Source organism: Gopherus evgoodei, chromosome 7, assembly GCF_007399415.2.
Source record: "Gopherus evgoodei ecotype Sinaloan lineage chromosome 7, rGopEvg1_v1.p, whole genome shotgun sequence".
In the NCBI taxonomy this organism is placed as follows: domain Eukaryota; kingdom Metazoa; phylum Chordata; order Testudines; family Testudinidae; genus Gopherus; species Gopherus evgoodei.
The window spans coordinates 47038606-47054923 of NC_044328.1; the positions used below are offsets into that span (position 1 = coordinate 47038606).

General features: G+C 41.3%; 1 protein-coding gene across 1 annotated transcript in view; it reads left to right on the forward strand.

Moving 5' to 3' along the window:
- CTNNA3 (catenin alpha 3) overlaps positions 1 to 16318 on the forward strand; it is a 987819-nt gene that overhangs the window by 932957 nt on the left and 38544 nt on the right. Inside the window, 1 exon segment of the mRNA XM_030569668.1 lies at positions 16077 to 16182. Within this exon segment, the coding sequence (XP_030425528.1) occupies positions 16077 to 16182 (106 nt within the window).

Here is a 16318-nt window from a genome sequence, read left to right on the forward strand (position 1 = left end):
CTCCTGTGCCGCTGCAGCACAGTTTAGACAAAGCAGTTTCACCATCTTTTAGTCAATTGGTTTCTTCTTGGCAGGACATGTCAAGAAGAACTTGCTTCAACCTTGTTGCTGCTTCAGATTCTATTTACCCCTAGGAATTTCTGAATTTGGGAAAGTCTATTCTGACACCAATGCAGACTATAGGTGCAACATTAGACTCCATCAAGGCAAGAGTTTATCTCACAATGGAAAGATTTCACACCATGAGCAACCTGATAGACTCCATCTCTGCTGTCTGCATGCTTGGCAAACAAGCGCAGCATGAATACTATAGTGACAATTGCCACCAGGCTGAGGGCCTTACTCACTTTATGGAAAGATCATGGACAAATATGTATGTGGGTTCCTTTCCTATCCCCCACATCTGAGAAGATGATCATTATGAAAGTCTCCCCGATAGGCTGGGAAGCCCCCATGGACAGTTACATGGCACAGGGCCATGAATGCCTCAAGAGACCAGAAAACACATCAATCTTCTGGAATTCTGGGCAGTCTGAGAGGCTTGCAGAGCCTCTCTGCAACTTATCCAATGTCAGACAACATAACAACTGTTTTCTACATAAGCAGGAAGGAGCAGAATCCATCCCCCTGTGAATAGAAGTGGTCACCTTGTGAAACTGGTGTATCAAGAACCATATTGGCAGTGTACTTTCCAGGAACCCAGAATTCATAGGCATATAGCCTCAGCAGACATTTCACTATCAATCACAAGTGAGAATTACGTGATTCAGTATTGAACAGCAATTTCAGTGGGGATCTCCTGTTTACCTCCCAGACAAAGAAAAAATGCAACATTTACTGCTCCTGTGGAGCTCAAGGAAAGCACTCCAGAGGTGATGGTCTCCTACTACTTTGGTCAGATCACTTGAGCTATGCCTTCCCTACTATTCTATTATTATCTCAGGTTTTTTAGAAGGTTTGACAGGAGAGGGTATATGGACCCCAAATGGCCCAGACACTTTTGGTTCCCAAGCATTCAGTTTCTAAATCTCTTGACCAAAGAGAATGGCAGAATCAAGCATCCCAACCTGAAGTGCTTAATCTAACAGTTTAGTATTTGGATGGACATGAAGCCTAAAACCTTCCTGCTCTCAAGCCATGCAAACCATTCTTAATAGCAGAAAGGACTCGACCGGAAAATGTTACCTAGCCAAGTGGAAACATCTCTGTATCTGGACCAAGCAAAATCATTTATCTCCTGAAACAGTGGATATTCCCATTATTTTGGACTACTGTATCTTCTTACTCTCAAAATGACAAGTCTTTCTCTTCATTCACTGGGGGTTCACCTGGCTGCAGTAAGCATGTGTCACCCACCATCAGATGGTTACTCATGGAGGATAGGTCCATCCATGGCTGTTCGCTAAAATGGCCAGTGATGCAACCCATGGTCTGGGTGTCAATAGTCTTTGACTGTCACAAGTTGGGAATGGACTACAGAGGAATGCTAACTTGATGATTGCCTCTTCTGTTCATTCTCTATGAGCAACTGATACTGGTCACTGTTAAAAGACAGGATACGATGGACCATTGGTGTGGTCCAGAATGGCCATTCTTATGTTCTTTTGTATTCCATCTTTAACTACCCATTAGCCATAGGCGGCGGGTTATATAAATTTGCGGTGCCCGGGCTCCAGGAATATTCAGGGCCGGGTGCCCTGCTCCAGCAATATTTGGAGCTGGATCGCTCCCCCGCCCCTGCTTGGATCGGCCCCGGCCCCCGCGGGTCTCCCCACCTCCGCCCCGCCGCGTCCCTGCCTGGAGCAGGTCCCAGCCCCCGCCTGCCACCCGCCCCCCCCGCATATCCTCCACCCTCCGCTGTGTCCCTGCCCGATAGAGAGCAGCGCGGGTCTCTCCCCTGCCTGCTTGGGCTCCCAGCAGAACTGCTGTCTGCTGCCCCAGTGTCCTAGTGCCTGCCAGCCGCTATTGGCAAGGCAGGCTGCCCTTACCCTGTGTTTCCACCCTCACCCTGAGCCTCCCCAATGCCCCAAACCCCTCAGCCACAGCCAGAGGCCTCATCCCCCCACATCCTGATCCTCTGCCCCAGCCCTGAGCCCTCTCCTGCATCACGAACCCCTCATCACCCAGCCCCAACCAGAGCCCTCATCCCCTTGCACCCTAATCCTCTGCCCCTAGCCCTGAGCCCTCCCCTGCAGCATGAACCCCTCATCCTCAGCCCCAACCCTCATCCCCCGCACCCTGATCCTCTGCCCCAGCTCTGAGCCCCCCGCAGCATGAAACCCTCATCCTAAGCCCAAACCCTCATCCCCCTGCACCTTGATCCTCTGCCCCAGCCCTGAGCCCCCCCGCATCATGAACCCCTCATCCTCAGCCCCACAGCCCTCACCCCACATCCCAGCCCTCTGTCCTAGCCCTAAGCCCCCTGCATCATGAACCCCTCATCCTCAGCCCCAACCCTCATCTCCCTGCACTCTGATCCTCTGCCCCAGCCCTGAGCCCCCCTGCATCATGAACCCCTCATCCTCAGCCCCACAGCCCTCACCCCACACCCCAACCCTCTGCCCTAGCCCTGATCCCCCTCCTGCATCATGAACCCCTCATCCTCAGCCCCACAGCCCTCACCCCACACCCCAACCCTCTGCCCTAGCCCTGATCCCCCTCCTGCATCATGAACCCCTCATCCTCAGCCCCACAGCCCTCACCCCACACCCCAATCCTCTGCCCTAGCCCTGATCCCCCTCCTGCATCATGAATCCCTCATCCTCAGCCCCACAGCCCTCACCCCTGCACTCCCTATCCCCAAACACCCTCCCAGAGCGTGCACTCCCTCCCAGAGCATGCACCACCTCCCCCTTCCTACACCCCCACTCCCAGCCCAGAGTCTGCACCCAAACTCCGTTCCAAAGCCTGCACCCCTCACCCTCTCCTGCACACCCACCCCCTGTCCCAGCCCAGAGCCTGCACCCAGCACCCAAACTCCCTCCCAGAGCCTGCACCCCTCACCCCTTCCTACACCCCCACCCCAGCCCAGAGCCTGCACCCAAACTCCATCCCAAAGCCTGCACCCCTCCTGCACCCTAATCCCCAGCCCAGGACCTGCACCCCATACCTCCCCCCGAAACCCCACCCAGAGCCTTAGGCTGATGGGGGCAGAGTTTGGGGGGGGCGGAGTTGGGGAGGCGAGTTCTGAGCACCACCAAAATTTCTATAAACTTGCCACCCATGCCATTAGCACCTGTTTTTTTAAAGGTTGGATCAGAAACTGTCCAACAGTAAAGAATCCACCCCTTCCTGGGACCTTAATTCAACACTTTCAGCACTCACTAAGTCACCCTTTGAACTGTTAGCTACATGTTCCATGTCTCACCTTTGATTGTTTGCCGTCCTCATTGCCATCGCCTTGGCCAGAAGGAGAGGTAAACTTGGGGCCCTAATGACTGATCCACCATACACAATATTCCATAAGGGCAATGTCTCGCAACAACTACATCTAAAATTCACTCCTAAAATAGTTTCAGAATTCCACACAATCCAGTCAATGAATTCATTTACCTGTGAGGCTTTGCAAAAAACACATCTCTGGTGAGGAGAGGAGACTCCATTCCCTCAAAGTGTGATGAACATTGGAATTTTACCTGTAGAGAATGAAACTGATCAGAAAGTTACCCAGACTGTTGTTGCCAAAGCAGAACAAGTCCGAGGTCAAGCTATATCCTCTGAGAGAATCTCTAAGTGGATATCTGGCAGTATCCTTTTCTGTTATCAGTTGGCACAACTCCCTCCCCTACATGGGCTAAGGCTCACTCTACATCAACACATGGGGTCTAAGTGGCATCACTTCAATAGGTACCCATGCTTGACATTTGCAGGCCAGCTATGTGTAGTTCTATTCACACATTCAGGAGACATTATGCATTGGTCCAAGACTCTTCCGCTAACACATCCTTTGGGTCTGCAGTTCTACAAGCAGCTGTACCATCTGCATCCTTGCACCCTCCTCCTCTAAGAATACTGCTTATCGGTCACCAACAGTGGAATACACATAGGGACTAGCACTGTAAGTATCATAAACAGATAGTTAAGAGTTAATGTCTCTTTTACCTGTAAAGGGTTAAGAAGCTCAGTAAACCTGGCTGACACCTGACCAGAGGACCAATTGGGGGACAAGATACTTTCAAATCTCGGTGGAGGGAAGTCTTTGTTTGTGCTGTTTGTTTTGTTCGTTGTTTGCTCTTGGGGCTAAGAGGGACCAGACGTGCAACCAGATCTTTCTCCAATCTTTCTAATTTCTCATGTTCAAAATAGTAAGTACTAGCTAGAAAAGACGGATTAGTCTTATGTTTGTTTTCTTAACTTGCAAATGTGTATTTTGCTGGAAGGATGTTTTACCTCTGTTTGCTGTAACTTTTATCTTAGGCTGGGGGAGGGAGTCCCTCTAGTCTATATAAGCTGAAGACCCTGTAAACATTTTCATCCTAATTTTACAGAGATAATTTTTACTTTTTCTTTCTTTAATTAAAAGCTTTCTTTTTTTAAGAACTTGATTGATTTTTTTCCCCTTGTTTAAGACCCAAGGGGATTGGGTCTGAACTCACCAGGGAGTGGTGGAGGGGGAAAGGAGAGGGGGAAGGTTAATCCTCTCTGTTTTAAGATCCAAGGAGTTGGGATCAGTGTAGCCTTTCAGGGTAACCCAGGGAGGGGAAAGTCTGGGAAGGGGAAGGAGGGGAAATGGTTTATTTCTCCTTGTTTTGAGACCTAAGGGGTTTGGGTCCTGGGTCCCCCAGGGAAGGTTTTGGGGGAACAGGGAGTGTAACAGACACTGGAATTTCTGGTTGGTGGCAGCGCTATCAGATCTAAGCTAGGAATTAAGCTTAGAAGGGTACATGCAGGTTCCCACTTTTTGGACGCTAAAGTTCAAAGTGGGAAAAGTACCTTGACACACTGTAAGAATACAGGAAACTTACTTAATCTTTTGGAACGGGAGTTCTTTAAGGTATGCAATCCGTATGTGTGTTCCATGACCCATCCTCCTTCCCATCTGCCTTGAATCAAACTGGATTCATGGTAGAGAAGGAACTGGAGAGGCAGTCAGTCTACCCCTCTCATTATAATCTTTTTACAGAGCTCAAAAAGGGCAGGGGCGCAGACATAGACCATCGGGCACTGCTTAAAAGAATCATCCAGTCTTAGGTGCCTGGAGCACATGTATACCCCTAGGGGAATACAGATATAGACTGCACATCTCAAAGAGCTCCTGTTACAAAATCAGTCTCCCCTGATGAAGTTGTTTGGCTATGGATACAGAGTTTTTTAAAAAGCCACGGGTATTGGGAGGATTGGATCCTGGGTCTCCCACCTTATAAGTGTGTGTTTTAAAAACCAAACTAAAGAATGCTTGCATTCTCCCTGTGGCCAAATAATTTTATGATACACGTTATATATAAAACCAAGCTTGCTAGATCGCAAACACTGAAATGATGCATTTCTGTATTGGTCTTTGAAACCTAAAATAGTGCAGAGCCAGGGCATTTCCCTGTGGGCAATACATACGCAAATGAATAATGCTTTTGAAATATTTTGATAATTGTTTTAATCAGACTCATACAGTATTTGGAAGATAAATTACTAAGGCATTAGCAACTTAGCAATATGACTAGATATCCATATTAATAAACACCTGTCACAATGGGATAACAGATGTTCTAGATACATATCTAACACAAAATGTAAATTTCTGTAAGTTCTTATTTTTCTGCTACAAAATGTGTTAATTACATTACATATCCTGCAATTTGTTTGTTTAATTTTGCTACATTACAATTGCTAAATTCATTTTTATCTAGGAGGAAAGTACACTGATAAATTCCCATAGTGACCCCACTGACTTAAATTTAAAGTCTTTCTGAAAGGTTAATTTTATTTACTTCCAATTTCCATCTACAGCCTATCACTAGGTTTTTTGTACAAAAGTGGTTCTCAACATTTTCATAACGTGGGCTGCTTCTTAAGGTGGACAGTCCCTTATGGACCACATACTTTGCAAACCTCCCAATCCCACTATTGCACTCCCTCCCGGAGGCAAACATAGTGCTTTATTGCATGGAAAAATTATATTAGAAGAATAGAGAATGCTCAGTGAAAATATAGTAACTTTAATGTAGTAGTTGTAGCTGTTAGCTGTTGTTTATTTCTTCTTCCCGGATGTTGGATTTTACATTTATTAATGATACATTTTCTTTCCCTGTCTCTTTGCATTTTGATGCTGTCTCTGTGGTGCTTTTCTTACTTCACCAGTTTTGGTGTCACTTTGATCACAGTTGAATTGATGGCAAAGAAACATCCAAGAAATGCACATTTTTCTTTTGTGTGTGTGTGTGTGTGTGTTCTGTTGTTTATTTTTGTTTTTTTTGTTGTTTTGCTATGAATTAAGCTAGTCAGGAAATAAAACATTGGAAAACGGTTCTGGAATAATCTACAAGTAGAACCAGTGAATCCTTCAGTGATGAGGCAGAATCAAATTTCATGTCAAAACGCTCTGAGAAGTATTGGTCATTATTGCTGAGTTATTTGCAGGATACTATAAGGATGCTCTGAGCTGTCATATTTGTGTATTATTCCTATATCCCATCAGCCTACATACAACCTTTTCAGTGCCTAGTTACATAACTATTTTTCAATAAAATCATTTTTATTTCATAGCATTTTTATTTACAAACATTGTTACGTGAATTACTAGAACTGAGTGGGATGGTTTTGACAGAGTGCAATTACCTTCAAACAAAGAGGGATTTTGTGTATTTATGTAGATTTAAAAGTACCTATTTAGGGTTCCCAGTATTTGCATAAATGATTTTCAGTATAAAATTCTGTTATAAAAAGGCTGATGTCCATAGTTGAGGTTCCTTCACAGAAGGTACTATGTGACTGATTTTTTTTTCCTTTGAATCAAAGGGCTTTTAGTTCTAGGACACCTCTCCCCCCACTGGTCACAACTACAGCAATAACATGTGAGGTGAGAGGCAATTTCTCATGTGCCCAAGTATGAAACTACGTTTGACTTCATGTGTCAGCTCCTTAGCCTATGATGAGTAAAAACTTGCATGCTATGACTCATTCTGGAGTGTATGCTTTCGCTGAGGTATAAACACCTAAATAAAGAGTATTATAATGGAGGTGGGTTAAATATTTATATTATGACTGCAGTTACAGTATTTGAAAAAAGGCGAAAGAAGCAAGAAATTCATAGGCCTATAAGAGTCCCCTGTGGTGTAAAAACAAAATAGGAAAAAAATAAAAGAAAAGCTCCAAGTGCTGTTTCTGGCCCAGTCATTACCTTGGCCCATGGTTTTGTCAATTCTCATTATTTTATCGTGTGTCTCACAATATCTGTTTTTTTTTCCTTCAAGTCCCAGCTTGCAAAGATATGTGATTAGGTAAGTATCTCTGATTTCATTAAAATAAATAAAGAAGTTGTAACCCTTATGGTTGCAGAGAAAAACATAAACATGTGACCCTTAGTGACTCTGAGTCTATTCCCAGGGGAATCACAGTTTATGCCTCTTACATCTGCACTGAGAGCATTAACTAAATCTCTTATTCTATGAGGATTTCAACCTATTGTGCACAGGGACGGCTCTAGGTACCAGCAAAGCAAGCAACTGCTTGGGGCAGCCCATTTGCAGGGGCGGCAGCTAGCAGGGATGGAGCCTGGGAGCTGAGGTGAGAAGTCTCCAGACTTCTTTACTGGTCTACTGATTTGTATTAATTACACCCCCATGACTTCAATTCCTCCAGGAAAGTCCAGTAACTTCTCCCTAGCCCAAACAATTCATTTAAAACATACAAGGTTGATACAATTTTTGAATATCCATGATTCTATAGCTCAGGTCAGAGGTAGATGGTTCCTGAAAGTTCATAGCCTTGTGCCTTCCTTCCACTGCTTGCTCTCTTTTCAAGAAAGAAATTAACCCCTTCACATCCAGCAGGTAACCATACAAAGTTAGAGAGGAAACAGCATTACACTTTTTTGTCATAAAAATTAACTGGAAGCGTCCAAGTTCTCCACAGTTGTCTATTGGTCTCAGATGGGGGGGGGAGGAGAGAGGGACAGAGCTAAATGACAGAGTTCCTCATAGAGCAAATTTAACTAAAGAATATCTTTATTTATTTTGTACCTATGTTAAAAGCACAACAGAGTCAGAGAGGTTTGACCCACATAAGAGAATCTGAATATGAAATCAACAATGTAATATCTGGATGGTAGACTCTTCCCTAGACAAAAAAAAATAAGAGGTAGATAATACTGATTGATAGAGAATAGCATTGATAGGGAAGTTGCTTTAACTAAAAGTACTTGGCAATACGCAATCAACTAATGTTGTATTAAAGGATTTAATTATTGTTATGGATTATTTTAAATTGGATTTTATTTTAATATTGTTTTGCCCACAGTCACAGTACAGGTGTGTGAAGAATTTTCTGCACAGAGATAAAGATATAAATTTGGCTTTTTTGCCTATTTAGTTTAAAGGGAAAAATCAAGACTCTTGCTAGGCTGTTTTTATAAGCAATGTCGTTGTAGCTGTGTTGGTCCCAGGATATTAAAGAGACTAGGTGGGTGCAGTAATATCTTTTATTGGACCATCTTCTGTTGGTGGGAGAGATGAGCTTTCAAGCCACAGAGAGCTCTTCTTCAGGTCTGGGAAAGGTACTCCCAGCCTCACAGCTAAATGCAAGGTGGAACAGATTGTTTAGCATAAAAGTAGTATGCATATATTGAAAGGGACCATCCAAGGTACAATGATCCATTGATAGGACAAAAAAGAGGAGGTTAGTGGGTTACAGATTGTTGTAATAAGGCATAAATCCAGTATCTCTGTTCAGTCCATGATTTTAGTGTCTACCAGAGTAATGAATATAAGCCCCCAGGCTTGTCTTTTGAAAATGTTGTGCAGACTTCCTTTGAGGATGAGGACTGAAAGGTCAGATACAGAGTGATCACTTTGTGAAAAGCATTTACCCATTGGTGACAGAATGTTTTTTCTTTTAGCATTTTCTTGCCTTAAGCTAAACATACTTCTTGGGATTTGTAGTTGTTTTTTTCCTCAAGAAACATCTCTCTTACCTGTACGAACCCCACAAGTCATATAGGATAGCTCTGTTGAGGTCTCCTAAATGCCTATTGGTGACTGAGCCTGATTAAAAACACCCCCATCCCCTGATGGCTTTACTGTTATAACAAAATGTAATTTGTTTTGCCTTTTTCAAGAAAGCGTCAAGAAGCCAAAGTATGTGAGTCAGGGTATAGGCTCTCTTTGCATATATGAGCTGCTGTATTAATTGGCATAGATAAAATAGCTGGACAATGAATTGCTAAATACAGCTCATTGAAATGTTAGCATGCTGGCCTGCAATGTAAGTGAGCCAGATTCAGGTCTTCTCTGTCTGATTTTGAACTAAGTTTTTTTCATCCCAGATGATTCTGAATTAAGCAGACACCAGACTTAAAACTGGATCTCCTACATCCCAGGCCAGTGCCCTCACCACCAGGTTATGGAGTATTAGATTCGCTTCACCACCTCCTCCAGGTGATTGAAAACAAATTTTGCAACCTCAAAATGGAATTGTCATCTTCTGGTCAGCTCTGTTGCTAACACAGCCTTGAATAATTGTCATGAAAATGTACCAGCCCAGGCATTAAAATCTATTCACCCACTCTTATCATAAAGGTGGTGGTAATGAAGACACTAATGGTATTTCATTTGTCTGTCAACAACACTTCTTATTTTCCTCAGAAAAGTGGACAAGAAAAAAATTGGAAAGCAGTGTTAAGTCATTGGATGCCTTCTGCTCAGAACTGCCCAAAATACATTTTCATGGCTCCTCTCTGAGTAAATTTTATAGGGTTAACTTTATCTGTTTTCCTGTATGTTTTAGGTCAATATCTTTCACATTAGTCATAGCCATAAAAAAGAAATTCAATTTATTTTTTAAGAAATAAAAGTATGATTAGAGATCTTCTATGTGCCACTTTGTATGGCTCTTTTTCATGCATAATATTTTCATTGAATTTTGGATTCACAGATACAAATATGCCAACTTTTAGGTGACATTCCAAAAACTGGAAGAAACAACAAAGAAAACCCAAATCTATATCTATCCTATACCCAGAAAGGTGTTCAGAATGAATTATGCTGCTTAAGAGAAAACTTTATATTAGTTTTGAAATTTGTATTTGTGTCAACAGTGACTCACCAAATCTACAGCTCCCATGGAAATGTTGGTGGGGACCCATATCAATTCTTGTCTACACCTACATTTCTCCACATATACTAGACATACTTTGAGTAGTCCCACTGAAATCAATGCGTAAATCTCTGCAGGATTAAAGCCTATGTGAGTAAATTCTTCTTTCAACAAACAGTGAACAAGTAGTATACATATTTTTAAAATGAAAAAGAAATGTTAGCCCTTCCATGCCAGGAGTCAGAATAAGAATTCATTGTGCATTGTTGGCTATGAAGTTGTGGTGTTGTCCTAAACTGCAGCATCTCCCCACCATTCTGTCCTTCTAATCCTGCCCCCACACTGTGGGGCAGGGTGGCCTAATGGTGTAGTGGAACTGGAAGGCTGTGAACACTGAAATCACTAGGAGTAAATTGCAGTTAATGCCATAATAAAGTTGGTAAGGGGAAAATGGCCTCATTTTGCAGATAATTGAGGATAGAGAAATAATGCAAAGGGACCTAGAGAGATTAAAATTGGGCAGAAAATAGAAAAATGAGATTTCATGTGGAAAATACTTAGGGAGAAAAAATCCTAATCCAAAGCCCAGGGAGAAACCTGGAAAACACTAATGTGAGAAGAGACTTAGAGGTGATAGAAGCCAGCAAATTGAATAGGAGACTGTGACATTTTGGGGTTCACCCAGGCCACTAAGGGGTTTGGTCACCATCTGCCTTGTAACCCTGGGTGCTTTGTGACTGTGTAGCTGTGGTCCAGAGCTTTTACCTGAACAGCCCCACAAGCAGGACTCTGCCCAACCTGGTTACCCCTTACATGCTGACTTTAGGACCCTTCCACTCCTAAATTCACTGCAAAAATCCTCCTACTACAGGGACCAGTCCCTCCCAGAGAAAGTATTAGGTTCTCTGCCTTTACAGAGACAGTGAAACACTCCAACCCTAGAAGCACACACTTTACTGAATTTGCACAGTGCTGGTGATTTATAATCAAAGGGAAACAAATGTATTAACAAATCAGCATGAGTTACGTGTTAGCAAGTGAAAACAAATAACAGTAGAGAATAGAGGTGATTACAAGCTTAGTCTAAAACTTAATATATCAAGATACAGCTTTTATTTGAGATGATTTCTCTGATCCACAATCTCCTGGCCAGCTTGGCCAGGACATATTATAGAGCTCAGAGTACGTGTCCCCCCCTGTCTCCCGAGGTGAAGGATAAAGATGATCTCCTTATATTCCCATCTTACAAATCAAGAAGGCCTGCTGAGGACTCAGTCTTCTGTGTGGTGCAGGAGCCATGTTAATTCTCTGTCTCTGGAGCTCAGGTGCAGGATAACCTCTGCTGACTCAGGTCCATAGCTTTGTTTACTGCTAATATATATACTGAGGTAAACTCACATTATTTTCTGTAGGACAGACCTGTTTATCACCTTTACCTAGGCTGTCTTGAATTAAATGTGTTCCAGTAATGTCATACAGATGGAATTCTTAACTTTATATATAACATTAATTCATTCTACAGTATTAATAACTAGCATGGTATTAGCATTCAAGTGGTACCTCACAAAGCATATTCTGTACAAATATCATTGCAGTAATATGAAAGGTGTGAATACAGGGATGCCTGGGGTCATATATGTCTATATGATATAATAACAAAAAAGGGAGTGGCATTTGGAGCTGTTTGCACGGTACAGAGGCTTCGCATTGTTATACCACAGGAAGATTACAGTCTATCTATCTTTTTACCACCCTGGTGCTATTGCATCTGGAACATTGTCTTCATTTCTGGGCAGCTCATTACTAGAAAGTTGCTATCAAACTGGAGGGAGTTAAGAGCAAAACAACTAAAATGGTTACATTTTTGACTTGAGAAAAGATGTAGGGCCCCATCATGCAAAGATTATACATGGGTTTACATTTACACACACAAATAGTCCCATTGGCTTTAAAGGGATGTCTCATGTGTAAAGTTATGTACATACATTAGTGTTTTGGGGAACAGGGCCTGATAGATAAATATGTATAGCTGGGTGAAGAGATAAGTAAGAGGAAATATGAGAACAGATTTTTATACTTGAAGTGTGTAAATGCTAAGGATCAGATTCTGCCATCCTTAACACCTTGAATAGTACCTCTCTCCACAAGTAATCGCACTGAATTTACTAGGTCTACATAAAGTGCATAAAGGTGCCAGAATTTTGCCATAGAAAGGAAAAACCTTATTTAAGTTTGTAGAAGGGGTAAGAAAAGAACTTGATCTAATGAAATGAAGTTGAGAGAGAAAATTTGGGCTAAAGATCAGGTAAAACTTCCTGACAGTGAGATTTATTACCCTGTGACACAATCTTCTAAGGGAGGTGATTTGACATCCTTTAAAACTAGACAGAGAAAATCCTCGTAAATGCAAAACTCATTAGAGTCCTGCACTTGCTGGGGAATGGATTAGATTATTTAAAAGGTCTTTTCCTTCCTAGGTACTGTGATTCACTGGTGTCAAGTAGTTAATCTGTGAGGGTGGCATTGTGAGTCAGTTATTCTGGCATTAGATCATCTTGAGCCCAGTCAAATCAGCACCTGCACAGTATAATGTGAAGTGTAATGTGCATTGGAGTACATAAAAGGTGGGTGTTTCGCCAATCTCCATAAAACTAAGAAGTTCACATTAAACCATGATGATTTCCCCTGGATTAGGGGTAACACCTCTAATATTTTTAAGAGTTTAATGGATGAGTTCACAAAAGGGCAAAAACTGAGCCCACTATATCTAGTTTTCCCAGTTCAATGAAACCTGATTTTATGTTTTTAGAAGTTTGATAAACCCAAAGGTAGAAGATATACAATAAGCTATTTTTTCCTTATCTAGAAGCTGCCTGAAGTATTTTGTGCCCTCCCACTACAGTTTGCACTGCTTCTTCTGGCATTGTTACTATTTATTCATGGATTCCATTCCTAAGCATTTGTGTCACTATCCAGTTGTGGGTTATGGATTATGTCTAACATCCCCCACTATACACACAAGTGTGATATGTCAGTTCTTAGAGAATGTTGGGACAGTTGTCTGCGTCCTTTCCCCTACTCACTTGTATAGTCACCATGTTTGTGGTGAGAGGATGCAGAGAACTGAGTGAAGGCCTTATTGAGATGGAACTGCTTTATTCCCGACAGTCAGATCCTAGGAGAGAACTGGTGAGAGAGAAGGAAATTTCTAGTTCATACATCTATGGCTGCACCTTTCCACACAGTCTTCTTTAGGATCAGAGGGGCAGTAGATTTACATCCTCAGCAGTTACCAAAGAAAACTGAGGCTATGTCTACACAAGAGAGCTTACAGCGGCACAGCTCTACCAAAGCAGCTGGCCACTTTAAGATCTCTCGTGTAGCCTCTCTATGCTGATGGGAGAGAGCTCTCCCACTAACAAAATTAAACCACCCCCAATGAACAGCAGTAGCCATGTCAGCGGGACAGGCAGGAGAAACTCTCCCACTGACATAGCACCGAGCACACTACCACTTATGCTGGCATAACTTGTGTCACTCAGGGTGTGTGTGTGTGTGTTTTTTTTCACACTCCCCTGAGTGACATAAGTTTTGCCAACATAAAGTGGTAGCATAGACATGGCCTAAGAAACAGTCATTGACTACTGCTACCCTCACTCTCCCTCCTTGCCGACTGTTAGTTACATTCAGTTTTTCTCTTTCATCTTATATTGGCTTGTAAGCTCTTCAGGAGAGACACCATGTTTTCCTGTGTTTGTACAGACCCCACTACCTGGCCCTGATTGTGTCCTCTGCATGTTTCCCTATTATAACTAAAAATAATGAAGAAACAATTAAACTTTGGGGTGGAAATAGCCTTTAATGGCCACTTGTGCAAACATGAAACAAAGGGAAAATTCAGGAAAGGCAAATAAAGGTTAAGATTATGGTAAAGTTTAAATTAGTGGGACTTTTACATGAGGGATCACATTTGCTTGTTTTCTGTTTTTTCTTTGAATTACAGCATTTTTTCATTTATAACTTAGATCAATTCACTAAATAGTTTTTCCATAATAATAAAATTGCTTTCTGTACAGTAGTACAAATGGAAATAATTCAAAAATCTATGTTATTGTAGCTTTCTTGAGATATAGTCTTGATAGTTCAGAATAATAAGGAACTGTAGTTTGTGAAATATGATTTTTGTTCAAGGATCAATAAGTAGTTCTTTGCCAAACAATACATTTAATTAACAACACAAGTAAGAGATTAATCACATTAATACCACAAAATGCAGGTATTTTTACTGGATATGATTTTTGCATGAGCATGTTGGAGGCTAAATGAAGAAAAATACTCCAATGGTTTGGCTCATTTGTACACTAAAAACTGTAAGCAAATTGGCATATTATTCCCATTATCTATATTTTGAAGTACAATTATTAAGGTAACCTTTGTCCAGTGTTGCAGCCCTTAAAATTTAATGCATTGCCTTTAGGAAGCCTAGCTAGTTTAAGTACATGTTTAAGTTTAGTTAAGTACATGTTTAAGTTCTCTATAGATGTTTGATAACTATGAAATGAAATGTGTTTCTATGAAACCAGTAGAAAAGCAAAGTCGGTTTCGATAAGGTGCATTTAACCTAGGCACTCTGTGTTTCGTGTTTTGATATATGTGTGAAGAATAATGAAATAGTAGATAAAGTTTATTTTAAATTAAGGAAACATCCATATTTTAATATTAAATATGCTGAGGTATAACATAAAGATCAGATATCCTGGTGATGGATGCCAAATAGCTGTTTTAAGTACTACTGTATTACTAATTTGTCTTTTTTGGACAATTTGCACATAGGTCACCCAGTTTAAAAAAGCAACTCAGACACCTTTATAATTACACTTCTTTTCACAGAAAAGTAACCCTCATAATGTTCTGACCAAATAATTTGTAAGAGCTGATTTTGGGACAGGGGCTATATATTTTTTCTGTGTTTGTTCGGCACATCATATAACTGGGTCCTGATGCTCGTAGGCACTCTGATAATAATAATAACAAAATGCAGTCTCCTTGCAAACTCCTTGCATCTTAGGAGTCTCACATTTGAAATTGTTCTTCGAATCATCTGTGAGTTTGTCAGTCTGTACATTATTTTTGAAGTACCAAAAGTATTTGATATCTGAAACTTGAGCTGTATTGGTGAGTTTTGGCTGGAGCATATTTCATATTATATTGTTTCTGTTCCCTTATTGGATAAGCATAATTCTTAGAATTAAGTTTCCAGAGCAAATATCCACATTTCCTGTTTCAAATTTTACCTATAATTTAGTGCTTCTGCAACAATTCCACTGAACTCACTCACTAGAATACTTATGGAAAGTGAATGCAAAAGTGATTTGAACACAGGGAATGCAAATTCAATTTTTTTGCTTGAGAAAATTACCACCAAATTTGTTCATGTACTTGCTCATCTCTAATTCTGAGATTTGGATAAATGTACGCACCTTTTGTATGTTTATCTGAAAGTAATCCAACCTCTTTGGACTGGAAATCTCATATATTCAAGGTTTTAGTTTGTGTGATTTTGTTTGTGAAATTTTCTAATACTTTGTGTTTTGACTGGGTCAAAAGTAATAATATTGTGTGACACTATTCTAATGCTCCCACTTCAGGCTGAAGCCATGAAGCACAGGATTGTGGGGCATAAATGAAATCATGTTGACTGAACCTATAATAAGGTTTGATTTTTAATTCTGAATGAGTTGTTTTAATAAAAGTTTTTTTTCCATCCCTATTTTTCTGGGTACTCTATTCCTATATGCTATATGATGCAATTAACTTTGTTTCATTTTAAGGGGTAGAGGCCCACTGAAGAATACATCTGATGTGATTAACGCGGCAAAGATGATTTCAGAGTCTGGATCCAGGATGGATGTGCTGGCACGACAGATTGCCAACCAGGTATGCCATTTAAGGTTTGATCCAGAGGTGTATTAACATTAAATCGTCCCCATATTCAATCCAGCCAACTAAAAGGTCACTTTGCAGAAATACTAATGGCATGGCTAGATCTGCCTTTCCTATTCTTTCTCCCTCA